Source organism: Oncorhynchus mykiss, chromosome 7 (genome assembly GCF_013265735.2).
Source record: "Oncorhynchus mykiss isolate Arlee chromosome 7, USDA_OmykA_1.1, whole genome shotgun sequence".
In the NCBI taxonomy this organism is placed as follows: domain Eukaryota; kingdom Metazoa; phylum Chordata; class Actinopteri; order Salmoniformes; family Salmonidae; genus Oncorhynchus; species Oncorhynchus mykiss.
The window spans coordinates 65,362,957-65,388,970 of record NC_048571.1 but is presented as its reverse complement, the minus strand read 5'-3'; the positions used below and the strand labels follow the sequence as shown (position 1 = coordinate 65,388,970).

Here is a 26,014-nt window from a genome sequence, read left to right as displayed (position 1 = left end):
CTCGCCAACGCCCAATGCACTTAGAAATACCAATTATGTTTTTAAAAATAATCCTCAACTATTTGTTTCTTCAAACCGTAGTTACATTAGGATGCAATAACGATTTAATTTACAATATCGAAAAATAGCAATTTGACTGAACAATGATATCTACAAAACATTGTGGGTTGCAATCTCCAATGTGACAATCAAAACATGAAGACAAAGAGCACATATTGTACTTGTGATTAGTTATTTTAGGCCTATATTTCACACATACCACATGATATGTGAGATTTTGTAGATCTATAAATAGGATATAACATTAAACATCCTTTAAAGCACTGGAATTCATTGATTAAAAAAAAAAAAACATTTTGGGACTGTATAAAATGCTATTTTCCCTGGTGGAACTAGCATGATCACTTCGTTCACCTTCAGGCTGGTTCCACTAGACTGATTAGTTTTAACTGAAAATGTTAAGTCTTCATAAAACTTACAGTACAATGAAGAAAAAAAAACAAAGCATAAGAAATATGGAGGCAAACTAAACAGCAGCACCTCGTTTTACTTTAATATTTTATCAGACATGCTGTCCAGCTAATAAGGGAGAACACACACTCTTCAAACCAAACTGACAATGGTTTATCAATAGACTGAGGTCAGCTCTTTAAGGCTGGTAACATTAAAATAGAGGGCAGGGGAGATGGAGCACTATTACAGAAGATGCACTACTACACAAACATTGCACAGTTATCCTAGTTTACATCTCCAGTCATTATGATTTTTTTGTTCAGAAAACATGCAACTCTTAACAGATGGTCTTTGTTGCCCTTTTAGCAGAAGCAGTTCTCTTTCACACAAGACAATGCATGTCATGCCGCATCAGCCCATAAACTGTGGTTCCACCAAAAAAAACAGCCAGGGGAAGGAAATGCCAACAATCTGGTGCAACTAAGAAATAGTAGCCTCGTCATCTTTCTCAGGAGTAGAATAATTATCTAAGTAACGCCTCACTCTCCTCACACATACAGGGGTGAAATTGAGGGTTCCAAATTGAGGGAGACTGCAAAACAACTAATTCATCTGTTAAAAGTGACCTTGGTAGTCACTCAAAACATGCATAACTCAAACAAGGCCATGATTAGGCCTAGCCAAGCCTACATGGCTGATTTTGGAGTGAATCTCTGGAACCACCTTATTCTGCACTTCCATGTAAAACATGTGGCTCATTTTACAAGTCCAGCAAATAGCTCGCTTTCAAATCAGCAGTATTCAACATCACTCCTTGAGAAGTGAATGCGTGTCAGAAATTCACTGCACAAATCTGAATTTTATATCAAACTTTCCTTTAAAGATTATTACATGAATGGCCTGAGATGTGTTCTTTGACCGTCGTTTGATTCAACATTTGAGTTCATAAACGTGCATACTTGGAGATCAACAAATTCAGATGCAACACTTACCACTGAGACTGAAAAGCTCAGCACACTAAGAAAGTGTTGACTTTTAGGTGTTAAGAGGACAGACACAACATAGACTAGATCCCACTACAATGAAGTTTAGAGGTCACAGAAGGTTGCTGTGGTGGTCCCACAGGTTTGGCAGTATTACATACATGCAATTAAGCATAAGTCACCCCAAAAACAAATGTGCCCAGTTCAACACACAATCATGTTACAGATTAACATACATACTGTACATTAAATGAACACATGCTCATTCATATTACAGTTAGCAGATGAGATTAATACAATCAACAACCACCGATTGGATGGTGGAATAGTATTTTTATACCATCAACCTCTTTAGACAGGGTTGTATATATTTTTCTTTATTTAACCTTTACTTAACTAGGCAAGTCAGTTAAAAACAATTTTTTATTTACGATGGCCTATATACCAAAATGTACTTCAACACCTGTTCATCATCAAAATAACCAAGTAGTACTGACTCAGTCTTCTCTTAGGGTTTCAATGAAAAGAGGGCTGAGAATGTATAAGATAAAAAAATATTGTTCAAATAATGTACTTGCATCATATGAATCCAGCAACTACATTTACCAGCAACTACATCCTACCAAGGTTAGTTGCTGTCATAAATTGACAAAACAGAACGTTTTGTCTAAGTTTTGGTCAACACCGACAGCACTGTTGGGGTACAATCCAGGGATGCTGGCTTTACATGACAAACACACTAGAGTCAAGTTCCTTGTCAACTTCATTATGCAGCAACAAAGTGGAAATCCCTGTTTCTCATGGGCCAACCAGTGAGCTCCTCTCACTCTAGACACTCTGGTTCAGTAGGTGACTGCTGCCATCTTTAGTTAGAATGACTTGAACGCCTGAATATAGAGCAGGGCTATTCAAACTGGCGGCCCATCGGCCAGATCCGGCCCATTTATTGAATTAGACTGGCCCTTTGATCAATTCTGAATATTTATAAAAGATCTGCAAAAAAATCCCAGCCAAAATGACAAGCAGCATTGTGGTTGTCTAATGTGTAGTTTTGGGCATATTTAGCACCTAGGTGGCATGTTGATCATTTTTTGTTCATATGAATGTCTCTAGTGTTTGAACGGTTTAAGCTCCAAAATATTATGACCCCATTCCTGAAAGCTACAAACACGTACATGACTTCTGTTTCCCTCGCTGACGGCTCACAGGGACTCGTTAGAAAAGATTGCCAAAAACATGCACCTAATGACTGAGGGTAATTAATTCAAAAGAATACTTGGCATTTACTTATTTGAATGGTTTTTATTGTAATGCTTAGTTTGGTGATTTTCTAATGGCCTAATTACTTTTAAGAAGCTTTTAATAGTGGTTTAAATAAATAAACGGTGAGCAAGCATTGCACCTTTTCTTTATCAATTATATAAAGAAAAAGTGGTTGCACCTCGACTCACTTTGGTTGGGCACCTTCCACTTCTTTTCTAATTACTTTTGGCAACATTTAAATTGGACAAAAATGTCTTTATTGGTGTCTCCTTAGAATAATCACATGGGACATATCCAGCCCCCCTGCAATTAACCTTTATTTCTTTACATCTGGCCCTTGTAAGAATATAGTTGAATAGCCCTGCTATAGAGTCATAAAACCAAGATTGCACCTTGCCTTCTAATATGGAAACAACTTTAAATATTACATATGATTATTCCCCTGCTCTCACTTTGATTTTTGAACTCCTGCAATTAAAGGTCACTTTATTTACACACATCCAGCAAAAATAAAACACTAAACCGCTTTAAAGTTTGTGAATATTCAGGTATACTCCATATGCATGGAGCTCAATTTACTTTCAATTGATTCTTATTGAGGAATAACACAAAACTGGCATCGAGCGCAGCCCAGGTTAGAGACAGGACTGTGCAACTGTAAAAGTGCCAGAAAAAGGAAGGAAAGAAGGCGGTGAAGGAAAAAAAGGCAAGGAGGGATAGAGAAAAAGGGAGAAATAGTGCAGGTGAGGGAGTGAGAGGCCTCTACCAGTCTGCATTGTCCCAGGTTTCCTCAGCAGGTTTGTCAGGGGCAGCAGCGGGGCTCTTCTTGCCTTTGGTCTCTCTGCCACTGTTGTCCCAGTTGTTGTCCCAGGCCTCCCAGCTGTCTCCAGTGCTGTGTTTGTTGTTGGTTGCTACCTCCGAGCCCCAGTTGTCCCAGCTGTCAGAGCTCTTCTTCTCTGTGGCAGAGTTGTCGACGTTGGTCCAACTGTCGCTGCTTGGAGACTTCTTGGGCTTGGAGGAGCTGGTGCTCCCAAAGGTCTCCCAGAAGTCCTGCGCAGGGGCCTGGCCTGGTTCTGGGCCTGAGGAGTTGCCCTGGTAACCCTCAGTGGCGTCCATGTTTTGGTAGCTCTCTCCTTCTGACCTGTGGGAGAGGGTTAATCAAATAAAGCCACCCACCTAACTAAGAACATATGGTATGTCACATCTCCAAGCCAAAGTCCATTTTAATATTTGACGTTACCCGTCCTCTGGCTTTCCAGCAAAGAAGTTGCTCATGTCTTTCCAGCCTTTTGCACCAGCGCCCTGGACCTGAGAAGAGGACACACGTCAAACTCCAAAAAACATCACTAGATATGAAATTACTTTAATAAAAAGTTAACTAATGAAATCAAATCATTGACCTCTGTATTCACATTGTCCTTTACTTGAACAACTTAATATAATACGGGTACAGTTCAAATCTACATACTCACCACCAGAATAACAAATGGCAGCAAGAGAAATGGGAGATCAAATTGAATGATCTTCAAAATATACATCAACACACCCAAACCAGTCTCCTTTTCAGGATATGTAATGGGGGTGACAGCACCTGAATATTTAGTCATTCTAAACTTGGGAAAATGTCTAATGAAAGCCTAGCTTCCCATGACCCTTGATCAGGAGACTGGTTGTCGGTTTGCAGTGTGGCAGAGGTCTGCCTTCTCCTACCTTGGATGCCAGCCCAGCAATGCTGACGGACATTTCATCTAGCAACTTGCCATCTTTTACCTGGACAAGCCAAATCACCGTTAATTGAAATGGAGACAACTCACAGCATCAAGAGGTGGGCGTGTAAATAAAGACATCACCCACTAAAGCTAGCTCAGGCAATATTTATTATTGAGAGCAGTACATATTTTACTGTGAGCAGTGGTTAGGCTTCAATATTTTACTGAGAGAACATTAATAAATGTGGTGATTAGCCTACTTATAAGGAGAGAGCAGGTGATTTCAGTCTCAGTCAATACCCACTTTAAGCAGCTATGTGGAATGTTTCTACATCAAGCAATTAGCTATTACACATGCACCCTATCTAGTCAGTCACAACAGCAGACATTCCGAAGGACACAGTGCACATTCAAATTTAAAGCTGGTTCAATTAAGCATATTAGCCTATAGGGACCCACCACCAAATTAACATTAACTTCAAACACAATGTTACCTTTTCGTGGGTAGGTTTGATAACATTCTCATTTAATGTCTGTCCTAACTCTGTGGCCTAGTTGGGAGTGAGGGAGAAAATGTGTGAATCAAACGAACAATCGACATTCACGCCAACACAAGACACTGAGTTTGAGTAGTAGGCAGCTGAGGCAGGCGGGGGAACTGTCATGCCATGACTAGGATGTTAAACGAGCAGTCAGCACAGCGGACGGACAGCTGACCATCAAAGGGTACTGAGCAATGGAACTCATGCATGGATGGATAACCCTATGGTTGGTGAGTACGAAAGTAATGGTCACTTTACCCTGCCTTCATGTACATATCTACAGTGGGGCAAAAAAGTATTTAGTCAGCCACCAATTGTGCAAGTTATCCCACTTAAAAAGATGAGGCCTGTCATTTTCATCATAGGTACACTTCAACTATGACAGACAAAATGAGGGGGAAAAAAAAAAATCCAGAAAATCACATTGTAGGATTTTTAATAAATTTATTTGCAAATTATGGTGGAAAATAAGTATTTGGTCACCTACAAACAAGCAAGATTTCTGGCTCTCACAGACCTGTAACAACTTCTTCAAGAGGCTCCTCTGTCCTCCACTCGTTACCTGTATTAACTGGTTATCAGTATAAAAGACACCTGTCCACAACCTCAAACAGTCACACTCCACTATGGCCAAGACCAAAGAGCTGTCAAAGGACACCAGAAACAAAATTGTAGACCTGCACCAGGCTGGGAAGGCTGAATCTGCAATAGGTAAGCAGCTTGGTTTGAAGAAATCAACTGTGGGAGCAATTATTAGGAAATGGAAGACATACAAGACCACTGATAATCTCCCTTGATCTGGGGCTCCAAGCAAAGACCTCACCCCGTGGGGTCAAAATGATCACAAGAACAGTGAGCAAAAATCCCAGAACCACACGGGGGGGACCTAGTGAATGACCTGCAGAGAGCTGGGACCAAAGTAACAAAGTCCAGGCCCGACTGAAGTTTGCTAGAGAGCATTTGGATGATCCAGAAGAAGATTGGGAGAATGTCATATGGTCAGATGAAACCAAAATATAACTTTTTGGTTAAAAAAAAAAATCAACTCGTCATGTTTGGAGGACAAAGAATGCTGAGTTGCATCCAAATAACACCATACCTACTGTGAAGCATGGGGGTGGAAACATCATGCTTTGGGGCTGTTTTTCTGCAAAGGGACCAGGACGACTGATCCGTGTAAAGGAAAGAATGAATGGGGCCATGTATCGTGAGATTTTGAGTGAAAACCTCCTTCCATCAGCAAGGGCGTTGAAGATGAAACGTGGCTGGGTCTTTCAGCATGACAATGATCCCAAACACACCGCCCGGGCAACGAAGGAGTGGCTTCGTAAGAAGCATTTCAAGGTCCTGGAGTGGCCTAGCCAGTCTCCAGATCTCAACCCCATAGAAAATCTTTGGAGGGAGTTGAAAGTCCGTGTTGCCCAGCAACAGCCTCAAAACATCACTGCTCTAGAGGAGATCTGCATGGAGGAATGGGCCAAAATACCAGCAACAGTGTGTGAAAACCTTGAAGACTTACAGAAAACGTTTGACCTCTGTCATTGCCAACAATGGGTATATAACAAAGTATTGAGATAAACTTTTGTTATTGACCAAATACTTATTTTCCACCATAATTTGCAAATAAAAACAAAATCCTACAATGTGATTTTCTCATTTTGTCTGTCATAGTTGAAGTGTACCTATGATAAATTACAGGCCTCTCATCTTTTTAAGTGGTAGAACTTGCACAATTGGTGGCTGACTAAATACTTTTTTGCCCCACTGTACCTCGTACCCCTGCACATTAATCTGGTACTCCTTGTGTATAGCTTAGTTCTTGTGTACTTCATTCTGCTTATGGAAGCATTTCACGGCAGTCTACACCCCTTGTATTCGGCACGTGACAAATAAAATGCTTTTTGTTTATAACGATGATATCATGTCTTTCTTCGTAAATGACAGGAATGTTGACACTCCTAGAACAGGTTCTAAACCATTTGGTTTTATGAGCCACCAAAGTTAAAGTGACCAAGAACTTCATATAAATACATTTAACACTACAACCTTTGACAGTAAGATTATCCATCATCTTTAAAAATTAAAAGGGGACCGGACAATGTTAGTCTGCAGCCAAGCAAAAGCTTACAGTAACAGTACAGGTTGGGCTACTTGTATGCATCCACCATTTCACAGGAGTGGGTTTAGAAATGTTTACATAGAATATCAGACAGGACACTGATGACCAGCCAACAAGCTCTGGGTGGTTGGGAATGAATGCATTCATAAAAAACAGTAAGTAAATGAGATATGCAGGTATCATACGGACAGAGAGCATGCATTTGTTATTGGTTTTACCGGCTCTGGGGGCGGCTTATAGCCCCTTAACTATGTTCCGAGAAAGCGAGGTTAAAAAAGCATCAAACAGTTCCAACATGGTAAATTCACAGTTATTTCTGTCCAGTTAATTTATGAGCAAAAATACAAGGGAAACGTGTGGGGGGTAAAAAAATCTGTGTTCCATGAGCTCTGAAGGCTAAACATTTACATTGCAGTTTCTGCTGCAGAGGGAATAACATGCATTAAGGGCATCCATAGAAACAATTAAGTTCTAGAATATATTTTTCAGTGGGTACATCACATGGAATTAGGAGACTGAGCCTCAACCAATATATCGCTTTGGTTGAATTATGATCAATGAAAATGTCTTATCACTCTAATTATCATAGCTTGGTATTTCCTTCGGGACGGGGGCTAGAACTCTGTCTCTGTTTAGCAGAGCATCATGTTAGTTATTACTTGAGCCATGAGAGAGAATGAGCATATGAATGGTTTCCTTATTCAACAAAAGGGGATTCATACAATCACGTCTTTATCAACATTGTTAAATGGCATCTTAGACTTGTAAGGTTAAAATAGTTTGTTTGAGCTCCCGAGTGGAGTAGTGGTCTAATGGAATGCATCGCAGTGCCACTAGAGATCCTGGTTTTAGTCCAGGCTCTGTGGCAGCCGACCACGACCGGGAGATCCAAGGGGCGGTGGACAATTGGCCCAGTGACATCCGGGTTAGAGGGTTTGGCTGGCAGCGATCTTCTTGTCCAATCGCACACTAGCGACTCCTGTGGCGGGCCGGGCGCAGTGAACGCGGAGTCGCCAGGTGTACGGTGTTTCCTCCGACACGTTGGTGTGGCTTGCTTCCGGGTTAAGTGGGCATTGTGTCAAGAAGCAGTTCAGCTTGGCTGGGTCGTTTCGGAGGATGCACGGCTCTCGGCTGTTGCCTCCCGAGTCCGTACGGGAATTGCGGCGACAGGACAATTGGATACCAAAAAATTGGGGTGAAAAAAAGTTTGTATCTACACATCCATGTAAATAGTCTCATCTAAATACACACGTTTTTTAAGTTGCAAAATTATGCCAGTAAAAACATTATTCATAACGTTATCTTCCCAGTCAGGGTTTTTTTTCTGGATAAAAATGGCTTAGGTGGTAGGCGTGGCAGGGGCAATGGGCATAGTTGCCAACTGAACACTTTAGGTCCTCGTGGCCAGGGAGAAAGTTTTGCTGGTTTAAAGATCATTTCCTGCAATTTTACAATAAGGCTAAATGAAAATTGAGGAAAAAATAAAATACGGGGCCCAAAAAAAACACTATGCATCAAAAACCCTAGTAGTAACTAAAGACAAAACTCATCAGTTACTAATAACGGTTTAACAAAAGGAATTCATACCTTTAGGGTTGCTGAAGTTGCAAGTTTTGCAGTCTGTTTCAGTGAAAAGATGTGATAACGCAATTAATAAACAATCAAATGAAGTTCTGTGACAGGATAACAACTTTCCTTAAAGATACTTACATTATCCTTGGCAACTGCAGCAATTTTGCTAGCTCCGATGGTGAAATTGCTCCAGCCCTATACAACAAAACATGTCATACGAGTCATCATACCTCCCAAATGGTACAATTACAGCTTCAAAACTGGGAACTCTGAAATCTAAGACTTCAGTGCGTTCAAGACAACTGGGGGGAGCTCCAACTGGAAAAAACCTTTTTGAACACTCATCCAACTCGGAAACTCAGGGCATCTTCCTAGAGCTCTGACTTTGACCTGAAGATCAGAGACAGCATGATTTGACATTTGGGGGGCCAGAGTTCCCAGTTGTCTTAAAAGCGCCACACACACACACACATACAGTTGAAGTTTACATACACCTTAGCCAAATACATTTAAACTCAGTTTCACAATTCCTGACATTTAATCCTAGTAAAAATTCCCTGTCTTAGGTCAGTTATGATCACCACTTTATTTTAAGAATGTGACATGTCGGAATAATAGTAGAGAATTATTTATTTCAGCTTTTATTTCTTTCATCACATTCTCAGTGGGTCAGAAGTTTACATTGGTATTTGGTAGCATTGCCTTTAAATTGTTTAACTTGGGTCAAACGTGTCAGGTAGCCTTCCACAAGCTTCCCACAATAAGTTGGGTGAATTTGGGCCCATGTCTCCTGACAGAGCTGGTGTAACTGAGTCAGGTTTGTAGGCCTCTATGCTCGCACACACTTTTTCAGTTCTGCCCACAAATGTTCTATAGGCTTGAGGTCAGGGCTTTGTGATGGCCACTCCAATACCTTGACTGTCATCCTTAAGCCACTTTGACACAACTTTGGAAGAATGCTTGGGGTCATTGTCCATTTGGAAGACTCATTTGCAACCAAGCTTTAACTTCCTGACAGATGTCTTGAGAAGTTGATTTAATATATCCACATCATTTTCCATCCTCATGATGTCATCTATTTAGTGAAGTGCACCAGTCACTCCTGCAGTAAAACACCCACAACATGATGCGTTACCCCCGTGCTTCATGGTTCGGATGGTGTTCATCATGCAAGCATCCCCCTTTTTCCTCCAAACATAACGATGGTCATTACGGCCAAACAGTTCTGTTTTTGTTTCATCAGACCAGAGGACATTTCTCCAAAAAGTACCATCTTTGACCCCATGTACAGCTGCAAACCGTAGTCTGGCTTTTTTATGGCAATTTTGGAGCAGTGGCTTCTTCCTTGCTGAGCGACCATTCAGGTTATGTCGATATAGGACTCGTTTTACTCGTTTCCTACAGCATCTTCACAAGGTCCTTTGCTGTTGCTCTGGGATTGAGTTGCACTTTTCGCACCAAAGTACGCTCATCTCTAGGAGACAGAAAGCGTCTCCTTCCTGAGCGGTATGACGGCTGCGTGGTCCTGTGGTGTTTATACTTGCATACTATTGTTTGTACAGATGAACGTAGTGCCTTCAGGCGTTTGGAAATTGCTCCCAAGGATGAACCAGACTTGGAGGTCTGCATTATTTCTGAGGTCTTGGCTAATTTCTTTTGATTTTCCCATGATGTCAAGCAAAGAGGCACCAAGTTTGAAGGTAGGCCTTGAAATACATCAACAGGTACACCTCCAATTGACTCAAATTAGGCTCATTTACATATCAGAAGCTTCTGAAGCCATGACATCATTTTCAGGAATTTTCCAAGCTGTTTAAAGGCACAGTCAACTTGGTGTATGTAAACTTCTGACCCACTGGAATTGTGATACAATGAATTATAAGTGAAGTATCTGTCTGTAAACAATTGTTGGAAAAATGACTTGTGTTATGCACAAAGTGGACGTCCTAACCGACTTGCCAAAACTATAGTTAGTCAACAAGAAATTTGGATAAAAAAACAAGTTTTAATGACTCCAACCTAAGTGTATGTAAACTTCGACTTCAACTGTACACACACAGAGACCCGTCTACTGCAGAGCTATGCAGATTCCTAAATGCTGTGCTGTATTACTGCCGTACCGAATAAATGGAAGAGAGCGCGTTGTTCAGGACATCATCCTCCTTCTCTGGAGTCGGCGTATTCCCAAAGCCAACATAGCGGTTTTCCTGATTCCCACTATAACTGCCACCGCTACAGAGGAAATTGTAAATTTGCATGAATGACAAGTCCTCATAGGGTGATCAAAAACATATTCCATTTAGCCAATGGTTTTATGGAAAGCAACTTACAATCATGCATACACATATGGATGGCCCCAGCAGGAAAGAAAACAATATGGATGAAATTGAGCTTTAAGCAAAATGTTAAAAATGTTGTATTCTGTGGCATCTTTTGTTTTAAGACCCTGTGCTACATTTTGGGTGAGCATTCACAGATTAAGTCCTTAAAGTTGTTAAGTTTCATAATTAGGGTTAAGAATACATTACATGAGAAAAGCAGATTAAAGTGTTCTTTAAACAAAACAAAAATGTTCTGTGGCATCTTTTGAATTTTGACCATGTGCTTTATGTGTACTATAAGAGAAAAGCTGTGCAGCTGCCTCAGAGAGGAGTGTCATTGATACAATGGTCTCACCTCTGATAAGAGTTCACATCGTCACTCAACCAGTCCTCAAAGGCCTTGTCTGAAGGTTTGCCCGAGTTCTGACCCAGGCCCCCTGAGCTACATTGGAAAACAGATGACAGAATATTATGAGACTTGATAACATTGGACATCGGTACTTTGGAAATATTCAAGTAGTCGAATACTTTAGCTAAATAACACTATTTTCACCTTTACCCATAGATTTTTAGGTCATATCGCCCAGCCCTAACTTATGGGCAATTCACAATATACATTGATTTTTTAAAAATGTTATCTAAATAAGCTTTGCTGTACAATTAAAAAGGTCAAATACACTGCATTTCAAACAACCAGCAATAATCTCATGAATTCAGGTCACATGAAATAAGGCTAAACAAGCCCCACTAATAATTGTATTATTTTATAAAAAATAGTTTAACCTGCTTTTCTTGCAATAATCACGGATCTGGCTTTCAAGTCTATGAAAATGTCAGAAATAAAATGTACTAATGTAACCAGACCCATACATAATGCACATTCACTAATAATGACCCTTCTTGTAGCACTAACTAGAGAAAATTAACGCAGGTCTCAAACAATCTCTCATGGGCAAACTGGCATGCTCGTGAGTAGCAGCTATTCTTTACGTTTCAAGTGTAGTCAACTTGGATCTATTTGCTTGCTAACAAAGCAGAACAGTTATGAACACACTTCTGTTCACCTCCAAGGGTTTGAACAACATGCTAGCCTGTCCACTTTGTTCAGATGTTGAAATCAAGTGGCCTACTTTAGAGTTTCCGATTCCTTATATAAAACGTATGCTTATTCCACATTTATACCGCGCTTGACAAACTGTGAATGAGTTATGACAACAATGAGTTGTCATAAGGTTGCATCAAATGTACATTATCTTCCAACGACCCTGGGATAATGTAAGTAACTTAATTTATATCCGCTATTGATCCTACAGTTTTTGTATGCAGTAATCATGTGCCTATGAACCAGAGTTACACGGTCAGCACTGAGGCAGCGTGCCCTAGTAGGAAGTCCACTGTGTGCAGCTTACCATCAGCTCCAATATAAATAACATGAGCAAGTCTACTTCTGATAAGCTACTTCCCAGTAAAGCATTAAAAACAATCAAGCAACCCAGGAAAGGCCTAAAAATAGCCCATATACACATACGTTGCTTAAGAAACAAGGTTCATGAAGTCATTTACTTTAACAGATGACATTCATATTCTGACTCTCTTTGAAACTCATGTAAGTCCCTTAATGTGTTTGAACCCCAGGAAGAGTAGCTGCTGCCTTGGGGATGCCCAATAAATACAAATGCATGCTTGTCCCAACCAAGCACCCAAAGCTAACTGGCTAAAGTTGGCTAGTTAGCTACATCCAGACAAATGAGAACACCTCACTCTGACCAGTGGTGAAAAAAGTACCCAACTGTCACACTTGAGTAAAAGTAAAAGATACCTTAATAGAAAATGACTCAAGTAAAATACTTGAGTAAAAGTATTTTGTTTTAAAATATACTTAAGTATCAAAAGTATAAATCATTTCAACCTCCTTATATAAGAAAAAAAACAGATGGCACAATTCTTTTTTTTACGGATCGCCAGGGGCACACTCAGACATTTACAAATGAAGCATGTGTGTTTAGTGAGTCCGCCAGAGCAGAGGCAGTAGGATGACTAGGGATGTTCTCTTGACAAGTGTGAACTGGACCATTTTCTTGTCAAAATGTAATGAGTACTTTTGGGTGTCAGGGAAAATGTAATGAGTACTTTTGGGTGTCAGGGAAAATGTAATGAGTACTTTTGGGTGTCAGGGAAAATGTAATGAGTACTTTTGGGTGTCAGGGAAAATGTAATGAGTACTTTTGGGTGTCAGGGAAAATGTAATGAGTACTTTTGGGTGTCAGGGAAAATGTAATGAGTACTTTTGGGTGTCAGGGAAAATGTAATGAGTACTTTTGGGTGTCAGGGAAAATGTAATGAGTACTTTTGGGTGTCAGGGAAAATGTAATGAGTACTTTTGGGTGTCAGGGAAAATGTAATGAGTACTTTTGGGTGTCAGGGAAAATGTAATGAGTACTTTTGGGTGTCAGGGAAAATGTAATGAGTACTTTTGGGTGTCAGGGAAAATGTAATGAGTACTTTTGGGTGTCAGGGAAAATGTAATGAGTACTTTTGGGTGTCAGGGAAAATGTAATGAGTACTTTTGGGTGTCAGGGAAAATGTAATGAGTACTTTTGGGTGTCAGGGAAAATGTAATGAGTACTTTTGGGTGTCAGGGAAAATGTAATGAGTACTTTTGGGTGTCAGGGAAAATGTAATGAGTACTTATGGGTGTCAGGGAAAATGTAAGCAGTAGAAAGAACATTATTTTCTTTATGAATGTAATGACGTAAGAGTAGCCAAAAATATAAATAGTAAAGACATCCCCAAAAGCTACTTAAGTAGTACTTTAAAGTATTTTTACACCACTGACTGACCATTTTATTCACCTTAGCAGAGCTGGTTAGGCTGTTTACATGTTATTTAGAGCAATGTTTCCAAACCTTGGTCCTCGAGTACCCCCAACAGTTCACATTTTTATTGTAACTCCAGGCAAGCACACTTGATTCAACTTGTCAACTAATCATCAAGCCCTTAATGAGTTGAGCGAGGTGTGTATGTCCAGGGCTACAATGAAAATGTGTACTGTAGGGTGTACTGGAGGACCAGGGTTAGGAAACACTGATCTAGAGCATTCTTGACTAACTAATACTTTTTTGGAATATGTTTACTGACACCGGTCAAATTCAGCAGGTGTTGCTTGTTTGGAAATTCATACGGTCTGCACTCTGGCACAGTCAGAAGAGAGTTTTAAAATCGGAGTAGATCGCCAGAGTGAATTTGCAAACGCAAGCGATATGCTAACTGGATAAGTAGTTCAAGTTCTTGCTAGCTAACCAAATGATACCTGCATCTCTAGCTGTGTATGACCACCGAATAACAATGAGGGGGGGGGGGGGGGGATTCAGTCACTCACCCACTCCAATGGCATGACATCCTCCTAGCAGCTAGCTAACATTAGGCTCTGTGTTTTGAGCTTACTTCATAAATAGATATGCTAGCATATTAGCCACGTTATGTCTGACTTGTGATCATGTCCCATGCTAGTTTGATTGTATTGAAATTCCCAGCCATAGTTTCAATGACTATTCTGGACAAATGTAACAGTGCATCCTGAATAGAGGCAGCAAACAATGTCCCAGTCAAATTTGATGGACTAACTCCACAATAATGCTTACACCACATGACTGTCAGGGCCTGGCTCCCTAATGAGTGGGCCTCCATCTACCCAGACCCATCCATGTCCACGACCCTGATGCAAACAGTGCACATCACAAAACCTACTAAATCAACACTTCGGTCTAAACTTTCAGTACCTGGTTTGCATACCCATTGCCTTAGCATTTACTGGTAGATAAAATTGAAATGTCTTTTCTATCCTACCGACTACCGAAGTCCTTCTTCTGTGAACTGCTCCATGCCAAAACCAGTTGAGAGCTGTGCGCTCTTGCTGCCTGCAGATTATATTCTGCTGCAACTAGGCTGTGTGCGGTGCACATCTGAATATATTTCACGTGCTCAACTTCATAGTTGGCACTATACATTGGGGTAGGTAGCGTTCTCCTCCTTAATAACAGTAGTTAGTCTGTTCATCATATTTTATAGGCCTACCTACTGCTGCACTGGAATGTCTCTCTCCTTGGCCCTTAGCCGAACTCGGCTAGGCGAACTGAATGAGTGCACTCACATATTCCCTTAAAAAGACTACCGTTTGTCCATTTGAGACACCGTAGCCAGTATACACTTCAAAAGTCACAATTAATCCAAGATAACGCAAGAAATGTAATTACATTGATGTTTTTACCAAGGAGATCTTAGCCGCTCAACGTTACAACTAACTAACATGTTTGGTGCAGTATTTCACAATGACATTTTTTCACGAAAACAAGTTCTCAATGAATGGCAAATACTCATTACTATTGACCAATCTATGAAGGGTCGTAGACGTCGGCTACCGACAGACTTGCCTCAAAACATTGTCTGAACAACCGAAAAACCCCTTACCGAAGTCCAAAACGTCATAAAATACTGAGAAAAATATACATGCAACATGTGTTGGTCCCCTGTTTCATGAGCTGAAATAAGATCCTAGAAATATTCCATATGCACAAAGTGTATTTCTCTCAAATTGTGCACAAATTTGTTTACATGCCTGTTCGTGAGCATTTCTCCTTTGCCAAGATAATCAATCCACCTGGCATGTGTGGCATATCAAGAAGCTGATTGAACAGCATGATCATTACACAGGTGACCCTTGCGCTGGGGACAATAGGCAACAGTGCAGTGCAAAGGTGCAGTTGTCACAACACAATGCCACAGATGTCTCAAGTTGAGGAGTACACAATTGGCATGCTGACTGCCGGAAAGTCCACCAGAGCTGTTGCCAGAGAATGTAATGTTAATTTCTTTACCATAAGCCGCCTCTGTCATTTTAGAGAATTTGGCAGTAATTCCAACCAGCCTCACAACTGCAGACCACGTACAAACACGCCACACCATGACCTCCACGTCTGGCTTCATCCCCTGCGGGATGGTCTAAGACGAGCCACCCGGAAACCTGATGAAACTGGGTTTGCACAACCAAAGAATTGTTGCACAAACTGTAAGAAACGGTCTAAGGGAAGCTCATCTATGTGCTCGTCGTCCTCACCTCACTCAACAGAGTGTTTCAGTTCCTGCCAAAATCCAGCAACTTCACACAGCTATTGAACAGGAGTGAGACAACATTCCACGATCAACAGCATGATCAACTATGTGAAGGTATCGTGCTGCACAAGGCAAATGGTGGTCACACTAGATTAGAGGTCAACCGATTAATCCCGAATGGCCGATTAATTAGGGCCGATTTCAAGTTAATAACAATCGGAAATCTGTATTTTTGGACACCGATTTTGAGGAAAAAAAATGTACACCTTTATTTAATCTTAAGTTAACTAGACAAGTCAGTTAAGAACACATCCTTATGTTCAATGACGGCCTAGGAACGGTGGGTTAACTGCCTATTTCAGGGGCAGAACGACAGATTTTCACATTGTCAGCTCTGAGGATCCAATCTTGCAACCTTACAGTTAACTAGTCCAACGCTATAACGACCTGCCTCTCTTGTTGCACTCCACAAGGAGACTGCCTGTTACGCGAATGCAGTAAGCCAAGGTAAGTTGCTAGCTAGCATTAAACTGATCTTATAAAAAACAATCAATCATAATCACTAGTTAACTACACATGGTTGATTATATTACTAGATATTATCTAGCGTGTCCTACGTTGCATATAATCTGACTGAGCATACAAGCATAAAGTATCTAAGTATCTGACTGAGCAGTGGTAGGCAGAAGCAGGCGGGTAAACATTCATTCAAACAGCACTTTCGTGCGTTTTGTCAGCAGCTCTTCGCTGTGCCTCAAGCATTGCGCGGTTTATGACTTCAAGTCTATCAACTCCCGAGATTAGGCTGGTGTAACCGAAGTGAAATGGCTAGCGAGTTTGAAACGCTATTAGCGCGCGCTAACGTCATTCGCTGAGCCCGTGGTTGTTCCCCTTGCTCTGCTGCTTCGAGGGTGGCTGTTGTCGTGTTGCTGGTTTGAGCCCAGGGAGGAGCGAGGAGAGGGACAGAAGCTATACTGTTACACTGGCAATACTAGTGCCTATAAGAACATCCAATAGACAAAGGTTAATGAAATACAAATGGTATAGAGGGAAATAGTCCTAGAATTCCTATAATAACTACAACTTCTTTCCTGAGAATATTGAAGACTCATGTTAAAAGGAACCACCAGCTTTCATATGTTCTCATGTTCTGAGCAAGGAACTTAAACATTCGCTTTCTTACATGGCACATATTGCACTTCTACTTTCTCCAACACTTTGTTTTTGCATTATTTAAACCAAATTGAACATGTTTCATTATTTATTTGAGGCTAAATTGATCTTATTGATATATTATATATATTAAGTTAAAATAAGTGTTCATTCAGTATTGTTGTAATTGTCATTACAAATAAAAAAAACTTTTTTTTTTGTTTTCAATCGGCATTGGCTTTTTTGGTCCTCCAATAATCGGTATCGGCGTTGAAAAATCATAATCGATCGACCTCTACACTAGATACTGACTTCTGATCCATGCCACAATTTTTTTTTTTTTAGGTATCTGTGATTAACAGATGCATATCTGTATTCCCAGTCATGTGAAATTCATAGAATAGGGCCTAATAAATGTATTTCAATGTTCAGTGTATATGCACAAACCCTTCCAAATAGTTTCGGCTGGGAAGCATGCGGACGCCTTAAGCAACAGCCCACTCGTCTTGCACACATGCAGGTTACGCACACAAACATTCTGATCCTGGCTGATGTGTTGATTTTTATTTGATTGATCAAATATTTAAAAACGGTGCTTAAATAAATTACATTAACAAAAATTAAATGAATTTCCAGGACTTCTCCAAAACATTACAGATGTGATAATTTCTGAACTTTTCCAGGCCTGGAAAACAACATTTTAAAATTCTATGACTTTTCTACGATTGTCATGACCATACCCTGGAGGTTTCACTCAAAAAAAATATGTCCAACACATTTCTATGGGCTTATTTTGGACTTAGGCTTGTTGCCTACCTTCCCGCCTTTGGGACAACGACTCCCATTGTTAGGGCGGAGACATGAACAGCGTGTCATTATATTGAGATGTCTGGTGTAAATGAGAAAGTGCACACAGCACAGAAGGAGCGAAGTAGACAAAACCAAAAAGACAACATGAAAACAAGCAGACATAAAAATGAATTACAAAAAACCTTGATTCTTCCAATACAGGCATGTGGAATATCGCACAAAAACATGAATTTGAATAAATACAAAATATCGCCCAGCCTTACTTACCGATGAGACGACGAAAGTCCTGTCTTGGGCTGAGGTGGAGTCCAGTCCTTGGCAGAGGAAGTTTCAATAGACCACTCCTTCCCTTCTGCAATGGTTGCAACCTGTCAATGGAATACAGAGGAATGGAATTCAGTGAGTGAGACCATTCAATATGTCCTGTCTGATATTAGCATTGGAAATTCATAAATGGACATTTGGAGTGTCCCCAGCAACTGTGCTGAGCATGATCATTAAATTATGACTCATGAGAGTGAGACTTCCTCACCTTGTCTCTGAAAAGTGCAGCAGCTCTGCTGTTATATTTGTCCTGCATGGTCCAAGTGGCATCATAATCATCTTGGAGTTCCAGAAACATACGGAACTTTCCGTTCCCTCCCGCCTTCATCTTCTCCAGCTCAATGTCCTTCCACTTGTCCATGGTAACAGAGCGCACAAAGCTACAGTATAGAGATCACATCAGGGGTTCAATACTTCCAAACACACTGACTAACAGTCAGGAAAGAAGAAATGTGGATGGCTTCTGGCTGTGGTGGGTTAACAAAGCACATAACTGCTAATACTTCTTAGAAGAGCACGGCTAAAAGCAATAAACAATTTATCTAGGATAAGAGAGGATTTTGACATTCATGCACATGCCTCTGCTGGCAAGCATAAATCCCAGCACAATCATCACATTTGTCATTTTGGAACTTTAAAGTTACTCACCTAAGGTGCACTCCCAAGCCTCTGTGTTTGCCAGAACACTCCAGACAAATCCAGATCCCATAGGTAACACTAACCCACTGAGGGTTGAAGCCCCCACACTCAAAGCAAAGCTGAGAAAAGGAGGGGAAATGTTGCCTAACCATTTGATGTCATTGTTGACATTGAAAAAGTGAATATGGACACAGGACAGTTATCACATTGAATATATCAGCAGAGATTGTTCAGCCCTCGCTACTGTTTTAACTTGTGTCCATATAAAACCTTAGGTAGTTCACCCTAGGCCCTGAGCAATCAAGTCGTGGCTAAAGTGTGAGTCGTGAAGCATGCTTCCCAGTCAAAACAGTTGACTGGGGGTTCTTAATGTTTAATATACTCACGGTAAATGCAAAATAATTTCAATTCAAATTGCGTCAGTCAATCAGTAATGTCCTACCTTCATCCACAGCGCATCTGCTAAGTATTCAGACCCCTTGACTTTTTCCACATTGTTACGTTATAGCCTTATTCTAAGATGGATTACATTTGTTTTTTTCCCATCAATCTACACACAACACCCCATACTGACAAAGCAAAAACTTTTTTTTATATAAATCTTCGCAATTTTATTTTAAAAAGTATCACATTTACATAATTATTCAGACCCTTTAATCAGTACTTTTTTAAGCACCTTCCAGCGATTACAGCCTCGATTCTTCTTGGGTATGACGCTACAAGCTTGGCACACCTGTATTTGGAGAGTTTCTCCCATTCTTCTCTGCAGATCCTCTCAAGCTGGATGGGGAGTATCGCTGCAGAGTTATTTTCAGCTATAGTATCCCAGTCCCTGCCGCTGAAAAACATCCCCACAGCACGATACTGCCACAAACATGCTTCACCGTAGGGATGGTGCCAGGTTTCCTCCAGATGTGATGCTTGGCATTCAGACCAAATAGTCCAATCTTGGTTTCATCTGACCCGAGAATCTTGTTTCCCATGGTTAGAGTCCTTTAGGCAAATTCCAAGCAGGCTGTCATTTGGCTTTTATTGAGGAGAGGCTTCTGTCTGTCCACTACCATAAAGACCTGATTGGTGGAGTGCTGCAGAGATGGTTGTCCTTCTGGAAGGTTCTCCCATCGCCACAGATGAACTCCGGAACTTATTCAAAGTGACCATTGGGTCTCCCCCAATTGCTCAGTTTGGCCAGGCAGCCAGCTCTAGGAAGACTCTTGGTGATTTCAAACTTCTTCCATTTAGGAATGATGGAGACCACTGTTCTTGGGGACTTTCAATGCTGCTGGTACTATTCCCCAGATCTGCGCCTCGACAACAATCCTGTCTCAACACTCTACGGTCAATTCCTTCGACCACATGTCTTGGTTTTTGCTCTGACAGGCACTGTCAACTGTGAGGCCTTATATAGACAGGCGTGTGCATTTCTAATCAATTGAATTTACCACAGGTGGACTCCAATCAAGTTGTAGTAACATCAAGGATGATCAATGGAAACAGGATGCACCAGTCTCATAGCAAAGGGTCTGGATACTAATGTAATTTTTTAAATTTATTTATTACAAATAAGCAAGACATTCTAAAAACCTCTTTCCGCTTTGTCACCATGTGGTATTGTGTGTAGATAGATGTCTGAGGATTTTTAATTTATTCAATCAATTTTAGAATAAGGCTTTTAACATATCAAAATGTGGAAAAAGTCAAGGGGTCTGAATACTTTCTGAAGGCACTATCTTTGGCTATACTGCTCAAACAGCAAGCGAATGTCGTTAGCTATCCAACAGTAGTTACTCACGTTGTTTTCCTCCTGAGTTCTCACTTCCTTCAAAACTCTTCTAGTCCTTGGGCTTGCCATTTTGACTGACACTGAAAGAGAGTAATCATTAACAATCTTACGAAGAAATCACGTCCCATTTACCTCTTATCAACGAGCCATCAATGCACCACTAGCTAGCGGCTAATTTAGGCAGCCTTGGACAGACATAACGAGCTATCTAGCTAAATAATCAACACTATTCGAAAACAATGAAAATACGAACTGACAGCAACTACCAAGCTGAATGGCATCCAATAGTCTATGTATGATATATTGTGTATCTGGAGCTAGCTAGCCGTCTAGATAACGCCGGTAGCCAACTGCCTGATGTTAGCTAGTGCTAGTCTCTTACCAGGCCGGATAATGTAGAAAGCGTCTGGCTTGCTTAGTTCGATATGACTTTTTGCTAAAGATGTGGAGTTAAAATGTATGGAAAATATGTGTCAGCTCAAATTAAATCCATTGAGAAGAACTACGAATGCTAGCTGATGTCAAACACCGGTGGCCATGTTGAAAACTAGCTAGGCAATGGCAGATATGCCTACGTTGGCATTGCAATGCATTATGGGAAAGCGTAACTCTTCTTCTTCTTCTTCTTCTTCTTCTTCTTCTTCAATCGTATATTGGCGATCGCAGATTTTAATGAGCATCCCGCCACCTAACGTGTGGGATGGAAATAGGATTCCCCAAAATGGAACAAAATACACCAAAAAATAACTACCAAACTATCAAAAAATAAATACAACTTTTCTTTAAAAAAATTAAACAGATCTGATCCCTACACAGGTTCAAGAGGAACCATGGAGGGCGGGTCTTCAGGCGCCAGTACCCCAGATATAAAATCCCCAAACCTTTTCTGTCGCAGCCACAATAATGTGTTTTTTTAGATTTCTTTGAGACTTGTGCTGTACAGTTTATAACTGTGGCAATGAATGCAACAAAATCCACCTTTTTAACACACAGGGTATATTTTGACTGGCAGCAAACATTTACAACAGGTGCGGTGCGTCCACTACCATATCTTCACTAGCATCACTTGTTTCCTCAATTCTTTTTTAATCACCTTCACATAGGATATTCAATTGACCGCTCTGACTTTTGCCACCTCAATCTCCTTCACCCAGGGCACTCCAGGTACTCGGGGTCATGATCCCCACCACAATTGCAACACCGTTATCCTACCTACACACCTTTCTTCATTATACTCTGTCCATCTGCACACACTTGAAACATGATCAAATCCTTTACAATTCTTACACTGCAGTGGTTTGGGGACAAAAGCTCTTACAGTGTATCTTACAGTGTATCTTATAACCAAGCTTCACATGCGTAGGTATTTGCTCTTTATCAAAAAACAACAGGACCGACAGACTTTCTTCTTTTTCTCCATTCACCCAGTGGGTCAGACGCAGGGCACCAACCACACCAGGAATTGTCTTCAGGTATTCAATATGAACATCCATCATCACCCATGAGATGACTCCTTTGACGGGTGCTCTACTCCGAAGTTCAAATCACAAACTTCTGTTGTTCTGATTATTTTGAGGCCCACTGCAATCTCCTGCTGCTCTTCAGAAATACAATTAATCAAAATAAGACCACGCCTGGTCACTCTGACAGGCTCCACTTTTCCCAGCGCATACTTCCCCATTTTCAACACCTCAAACGGGTTTCCAAAATATGCATCCTGACTCAACAAACGCATCCCAACAAGAAGCGATTCATTATCATTCATACATGTATCCAAATTTAGACATTTTGTTCCAGTTTTCACTACTACTGTTGTCCATTCAGAACATTTGTTTTCACCAACTTTGCTCGACGCGCTGCTTGATTCGAATTCAGCATCCACTTCCTCCATCTTTTTCCTGAACCGGAGCCGTGGTCCTCAAACATCACAATTTGTTGATGATCAGTGCTATCAAGCATCCTTTGGAAGTGCCTTCCCTACACCCGTAGCCTAACCTTTAAAAACAAATTTTATTTTATCAGGGAGTCATACTGAGACGAAGGTCTGTTTTACAGATGAGCCCTGAATTACATAAGTTACAGAAAATACACACATCAAAATAAAATACAAAATGCAAGCAGAAAGAAGAAAAAGGTAATAAAAAACAAACACATTCATCAGAAATAAGGTCCTCAATCATCTTTCTGAATTGCCCTAGAGGCACCAAAACACCAGATTAAAGAACATTTTGAAGTTTGTTCCACAAATAAGGTGCAACAAAACTAAAAGCTGATATACATACAGTGAGGGAAAAATGTATTTGATCCCTTGCAGATTTTGTATATTTGCCCACTGACAAAGAAATTATCAGTCTATAATTTTAATGGTAGGTTTATTTGAACAGTGAGAGACAGAATAACAACAAAAAAATCCAGAAAAACGCATGTTAAAAATGTTATGAATTGATTTGCATTTTAATGAGGGAAATAAGTATTTGACCCCTCTGCAAAACATGACTTAGTACTTGGTGGCAAAACCCTTGTTGGCAATCACAGAGGTCAGACATTTCTTGTAGTTGGCCATCATGTTTGCACACATCTCAGGAGGGATTTTGTCCCACTCCTCTTTGCAGATATTGTCCAAGTCATTAAGGTTTCGAGGCTGACGTTTGGCAACTCAAACCTTCAGCTCCCTCCACAGATTTTCTATGGGATTAAGGTCTGGAGACTGGCTAGGCCACTCCAGTATCTATTAATATTCATTTCATTACAGTAGTCTATATTTCATCCCAGATGAAATAGCTAAACATAATAGTTTTTGAAGTCTAGATCAGGGAAAGCCACAGCTTTATCAGAACCATCCCACTGGGCACACACTGGTTGTATCAACGTTGTTCCCACGTCATTTCAATTGAATTACATTGAACCAATGTGGAATAGATGTTGAATTGACATCTGTGCCCACTGGGATAGGCCTACATCACCAGAAGAAGAACACCCATATCTAATAATCTACAGGGGTACGTACGGGTACTATCTTTTATGTTGCTTAAATGATTGGAATGATGCCACAATTCAATGCAAGATTTAAAAGTCGTGGAAAAATCTAGACAAATAAATGAGGCATTGAAGCCATTTGGAGTTGACAAGCAAGATATTTCTACATGACAACCCCTCCCAAGTAGTCAAAGAAGGTGGCTAAACAAAGATAGTTCACTCAGGCCGTTCATCATTGAAAAAAAAGGTCAGTTCCAGTCTACTTAACCAACACTAACCCAACACTGCAACCTAGTCTCAGAGTAGTTTATATTATTGTGTACGTAAATCTGAGAAATATAATTTACTATGATATGTATGGTATGTATTCATTTGTGAATGTCCATCACCCATTCCGTATGATATGTTCTGAATTACAATTTGTATTAAATGTCACGAATTTGCAAAAACGAACAACAGGTCGAGCATTTGCAAAATGTACAATAAGTTACGAATTAGAAAAATTTATGAAATGTTTACGAATTCTAGCTAGGTGACTAAGTAGCTAACATTAGCTACAGTGCCTTGCGAAAGTATTCGGCCCCCTTGAACTTTGCGACCTTTTGCCACATTTCAGGCTTCAAACATAAAGATATAAAACTGTATTTTTTTGTGAAGAATCAACAACAAGTGGGACACAATCATGAAGTGGAATGACATTTATTGGATATTTCAAACTTTTTTAACAAATCAAAAACTGAAAAATTGGGCGTGCAAAATTATTCAGCCCCTTTACTTTGAGTGCAGCAAACTCTAACGGAGATTTGTCTTCCAACAAGCCAATGATCCAAAACATAAAGCAAAATCTACAATGGAATGGTTCAAAAATAAACATATCCAGGTGTTAGAATGGCCAAGTCAAAGTCCAGACCTGAATCCAATCGAGAATCTGTGGAAAGAACTGAAAACTGCTGTTCACAAATGCTCTCCATCCAACCTCACTGAGCTCAAGCTGTTTTGCAAGGAGGAATGGGAAAAAATGTCAGTCTCTCGATGTGCAAAACTGATAGAGACATACCCCAAGCGACTTACAGCTGTAATCGCAGCAAAAGGTGGCGCTACAAATTATTAACTTAAGGGGGCTGAATAATTTTGCACGCCCAATCTTTCAGTTTTTGATAAGTTAAAAAAGTTTTAAATATCCACTTCATGATTGTGTCCCACTTGTTGTTGATTCTTCACAAAAAAATACAGTTTTATATCTTTATGTTTGAAGCCTGAAATGTGGCAAAAGGTCGCAAAGTTCAAGGGTGCCGAATACTTTCGCAAGGCACTGTAGGCTAGGGGTTAGGGCCCAGTGGTGGAAAAAGTACCCAACTGTCATACTTGAGTAAAAGTAAAGATACCTTAATAGAAAATGACTCAAGTAAAAGTTAAAGTCACCCCGTAAAATTCTGCTTGAGTAAAAGTCTAAAAGTATTTGGTTTAAAATATACTTAAGTATCAAAAGTAAAAGTATAAATCACTTCAAATTCCTAACATTAACCAAACCAGATGGCACCATTTTCTTGTTTTATTAATTTACGGAAAGCCAGGGGCACACTCCAACACTCAAACATCATTTACATACAAAGCATGTGTGTATAGTGAGTTTGCCAGATCAGAGGCAGTAGGGATGACCAGGGATATTCGGTTGATAAGTGCGTGAATTTGACTATTTTCCTGTCCTACTAAGCATTCAAAATGTGACATGTACTTTTGGGTGTCAAGGAAAATGTATGGAGTAAAAAGTACAATAATTACTTAAGGAATGTAATGAAGTAAAAGTAGTCAAAAATATAAATAGTAAAGTACAGATACCCCAAAAACTATTAAAGTAGTACTTTAAAATATTTTTACTTAGGTACTTTAAACCACTGGGTTAGGGGTTAGGATTAAGGTTAAGTTTAGGAGTTAGGTTAAATGCTTAAGGTTAGGGTTAGGTTAAGGGGAAGGGTTAGCTACAAGGGTTAAAGATAGGGGAAGGGTTAGCTAAAAGGGTTAAGGTTAGGGGAAGGGTTAGCTAAAATGGTTAAGGTGAAGGTTTAGCTAACATGATAAGTAGTTCCAAAGTAGCTAAAAAGTAAGTAGTTGAAAAGTTGATAATTAGCTAAAATTGTCCATGATGGGATTCAAACTCGCAACCTTTGTGTTGCTAGACGTTCACATTGAACGCTCACCCATCCACACCGACCAAACAACATAATTTGGTTTTTGCTTTATGGATCCATCTGTCTTAAG

The 26,014-nt window shown here is 40.2% G+C and overlaps 1 protein-coding gene across 8 annotated transcripts; it reads right to left on the bottom strand.

Annotated features, from left to right (window-relative positions):
- Window positions 1-505: 505 nt before the first annotated feature.
- LOC110528267 (ADP-ribosylation factor GTPase-activating protein 1) lies at window positions 506-21,382 on the bottom strand. 8 transcript variants are annotated; one of them, XM_021610183.2, is made up of 14 exons: window positions 21,162-21,382; window positions 20,789-20,859; window positions 19,006-19,115; window positions 18,566-18,737; window positions 18,301-18,401; window positions 11,318-11,404; window positions 10,762-10,873; window positions 8,780-8,836; window positions 8,657-8,689; window positions 7,288-7,317; window positions 4,903-4,959; window positions 4,410-4,469; window positions 3,940-4,007; window positions 506-3,840 (listed from the first exon to the last, which is right to left on the bottom strand). In XM_021610183.2, the coding sequence occupies exons 2-14, from the start codon at window positions 20,846-20,848 to the stop codon at window positions 3,462-3,464; spliced, it is 1,326 nt and encodes a 441-aa protein (XP_021465858.2). In that variant the 5' UTR covers window positions 20,849-20,859; window positions 21,162-21,382; the 3' UTR covers window positions 506-3,461. The 8 variants fall into 8 exon arrangements, with proteins under 8 accessions (XP_021465858.2, XP_021465860.2, XP_021465859.2 ...); XM_021610185.2 differs by lacking the exon at window positions 4,410-4,469 and having other exon boundaries at window positions 3,940-4,001; XM_021610184.2 differs by lacking the exon at window positions 7,288-7,317 and having other exon boundaries at window positions 21,162-21,380.
- Window positions 21,383-26,014: the final 4,632 nt, after the last annotated feature.

What these genes read in the sequence shown, in the direction of transcription:
- LOC110528267 (XM_021610183.2), bottom strand. Translation starts at nt 20,848, where the DNA reads ATGGCAAGCCCAAGGACTAGAAGAGTTTTGAAGGAAGTGAGAACTCAG. An exon ending in CAACTTCAGCAACCCTAAAG is followed by an intron (nt 7,318 to 8,656) that starts GTATGAATTCCT and finishes CTCGGAACATAG; the next exon opens with TTAAGGGGCTATAAGCCGCC. An exon ending in TTGCTGGGCTGGCATCCAAG is followed by an intron (nt 4,008 to 4,409) that starts GTAGGAGAAGGC and finishes TCCTCTTCTCAG; the next exon opens with GTCCAGGGCGCTGGTGCAAA.